Source organism: Entelurus aequoreus, linkage group LG16 (genome assembly GCF_033978785.1).
Source record: "Entelurus aequoreus isolate RoL-2023_Sb linkage group LG16, RoL_Eaeq_v1.1, whole genome shotgun sequence".
In the NCBI taxonomy this organism is placed as follows: domain Eukaryota; kingdom Metazoa; phylum Chordata; class Actinopteri; order Syngnathiformes; family Syngnathidae; genus Entelurus; species Entelurus aequoreus.
The window spans coordinates 48,724,446-48,727,902 of NC_084746.1; the positions used below are offsets into that span (position 1 = coordinate 48,724,446).

Genomic DNA, 3,457 nt, shown 5'->3' on the forward strand with positions numbered 1-3,457 from the left:
GCACACTCAAATGACACACCTCCAAGCAACAAAATGAACTTGTCTATTCAATAAAATAAAAAAAAATAAAAAGAGTAAATAAGTTATAGATCTTACTTTCTTACAGACACTGCAGGGTCAACCTGCAAAGGAGACAAATAGGAACACTTTAGAAGGAATAAATGAAAAGAGTAACAACGTGAAATCATTCAAAGTTACCTTGGGAGGAGCAGCGGAGGATGACGATGGAGGAGGACTATGATGAGGATGAAGAGATGGTCCGCTTAAAGTGGGGGAAAGGACTGAAGCAGACAATCTTCAAAGATCTCCCCCCCCCCCCCCCCCCCCGCCGCCACCACCCGCCCCACCTCAACCCCACCTCACCAGTGAGGCAGACGAGGTCAAAACCAAAACATGATCCCGGCGCTGACGATGCAAAGAAATTCACATAATGATGGATCATGAAAGAATCAAAATTAGGCATCAAATATGCCAACATTTTAAAACTGACAGAATAAATGTAGCAATAAACATAAATAATATATATTTTCAATTAATACAAATAAATAATACATTAATAGTTTTCAACAGTATATAAATGTCCGGGAATAAAAACAGTGATACAAAGTGCTCAATACCGGGGTAGAGCGGAATATATGTTAGGTCAGGAAAAAACACAAGAGGCTATATATCATCCCCACAAGCCTGTTTCACAGGGAAAACCATGATATAGGGAAAACCCATATCATGGTTTTACCTGCGAAACAGGGGAAGACCTATATCATGGTTTTCCCTGCGAAACAGGCTTGTAGGGATGATATAGCCCCTATCATCCCTACAAGCCAGTTTCGCAGGGCTTGTTAGGTCAGGTTATATATGTTAGGTCAGGAAAAAACACAAGAGGCTATATCACCCCTACAAGCCTGTTTCTCAGGGAAAACCTGCGAAACAGGCTTGTTAGGTCAGGTTATATATGTTAGGTCAGGAAAAAACACGAGAGGCTATATCATCCCTACAAGCCCGTTTTGCAGGGAAAACCACGATATAGGGAAAAAAACTATATCATGGTTTTCCCTGCAAAACAGGCTTGTAAGGATGATATAGCCTCTATCATCCCTACAGAAACAGGCTTGTAGGGATGATATAGCCTTTATCATCCCTACAAGCCTGTTTCACAGGGCTTGTTAGGTCAGGTTATATATGTTAGGTCAGGAAAAAACACAAGAGGCTATATCACCCCTACAAGCCTGTTTCTCAGGGAAAACCTGCAAAACAGGCTTGTTAGGTCAGGTTATATATGTTGGGTCAGGAAAAAACACGAGAGGCTATATCATCCCTACAAGCCTGTTTCGCAGGGAAAACCTATATCATGGTTTTCTCTGCGAAACAGGCTTGTAAGGATGATATAGCCTCTATCATCCCTGACTTAACAGGCCCTGCAAAACAGGCTTGTAAGGATGATATAGCCTCTATCATCCCTACAAGCCTGTTTCGCAGGGCTTGTTAAGTCAGGTTATATATGTTAGGTCAGGAAAAAACACAAGAGGCTATATCACCCCTACAAGCCTGTTTCTCAGGGAAAACCTGCGAAACAGGCTTGCTAGGTCAGGTTATATACAGTATGTTAGGTCAGGAAAAAACACAAGAGGCTATATCATCCCTACAAGCCTGTTTCTCAGGGAAAACCATGATATAGGGAATACCTATATCATGGTTTCCCCTGCGAAAGAGGGGAAAACCTACAGTATATCATGGTTTTCTCTGCGAAACAGGCTTGTAGGGATGATAGAGGCTATATCATCCCTACAAGCCTGTTTCGCAGGGAAAACCATGATATAGGGAAAACCTATATCATGGTTTTCCCTGCGGAACAGGCTTGTAGGGATGATATGGCCTCTCGTGTTTTTTCCTGACCTAACATATATAACCTGACCTAACAAGCCTGTTCCGCAGGTTTCCCTGCGAAACAGGCTTGTAGGGATGATATAGGTTTTCCCTGCGGAACAGGCTTGTAGGGCTGATATAGGTTTTCCCTGCGAAACAGGCTTGTAGGGATGATATAGCCTCTTGTGTTTTTTCCTGACCTAACATATATAACCTGACCTAACAAGCCTGTTTCGCAGGTTTTCCCTGCGAAACAGGCTTGTAGGGATGATATAGGTTTTCCCTGCGGAACAGGCTTGTAGGGCTGATATAGCCTCTTGTGTTTTTTCCTGACCTAACATACATAACCTGACCTAACAAGCCCGTTTCGCAGGTTTTCCCTGCGAAAAAGGCTTGTAGGGATGATATAGGTTTTCCCTGCGAAACAGGCTTGTAGGGATGATATAGGTTTTCCCTGCAAAACAGGCTTGTAGGGCTGCGATAGTGTTTTTTCCTGACATATATATATACATATATATACATATATATACATATATATATATATATATATATATATATATATATATATATATATATATATATATATATATATATATATATATATATATATATATATATATATATATACATATGTATATGTATATATATATATATATATATATATATATACACATTAGATAAATATCACAAAATAAAAATTATGATACAATAAATTGGTTGTGAAATAAAAAATGTTTTAAATAAATGCAATTATTGAATAAACTGGCCTTTAAATTGTAAGGAAAAAAGAAACCAACAAATGGGTTGTTAAAAAAGTAATACAATTTACATGAATTGATTTAAAAATAAGTTTAATATATATAGTATGAATATTGTCAGGAAATAGAATAGCTATAATGTGAGGAAATAGAATTGTCACGCTTGTCACTGACAGTTTAGTTAGATTTGGGGTTTCCTCTGTGTTTGTGGTTATTTCCTGTCAGCGCTCTTATTTTGGTTCCATTTCCTGCATGTCTCCCTGAGCGCTCATGTCCCTGATTGGCAGCCTGGCACACCTGGTTGCAGTTGCCTATCAGGCTACTATTTATGCCCGCCTCGCCCTCCAGTGAGGGCTTGATGATTGTATCCTGTTGCCTGTTTCCTGTCTCCTGGTTCCTGTTATCCCTGCATTTTCACATTATAGTCATGTTTTCCTGCGCTACGCCTGCCATCTCTGCATCTTTGTCACCGGCAGTTCCTGACAATAATAGCGATACAATAGATACATCAATAATAGAAATGTCATTTAATTAACTGGTCATTCAAATAAAATAAAAAACCACAAAAATGGTTTTTAAAAAAACACATTCATTATTCATTTGAAAAAAAATAAACATGCAGTTTATACATTTCAGAAAACATACTTGGGCATTAAAACTGATTCTGAAATAAGAATAACGACACAACAAATACACAAATAAATTGGCTATGAAATAAACACATTTTTAAATGACTGAAAATAAAATCTAAAAAACTGTTGTTAAATTGAAAAGGGGAAGGGGAAAAATGGTTGTTTAATAGATACATCTAATTTTTTTAAAGTTACATATAAATA

The 3,457-nt window shown here is 38.0% G+C and overlaps 1 protein-coding gene across 1 annotated transcript in view; it reads right to left on the reverse strand.

Annotated features, from left to right (window-relative positions):
- The window catches only part of LOC133631220 (protein FEV), a 14,408-nt gene extending 12,338 nt beyond the window's left edge, over nucleotides 1–2,070 (reverse strand). The window contains exons 1-4 of the mRNA XM_062023379.1: nucleotides 2,064–2,070; nucleotides 1,913–2,012; nucleotides 199–262; nucleotides 105–122 (exon numbers count right to left, since the gene is read on the reverse strand). Coding sequence (XP_061879363.1) covers nucleotides 105–122; nucleotides 199–262; nucleotides 1,913–2,012; nucleotides 2,064–2,070 — 189 coding nt within the window. The remainder of the gene's footprint in view (nucleotides 1–104; nucleotides 123–198; nucleotides 263–1,912; nucleotides 2,013–2,063) is intronic.
- Nucleotides 2,071–3,457: the final 1,387 nt, after the last annotated feature.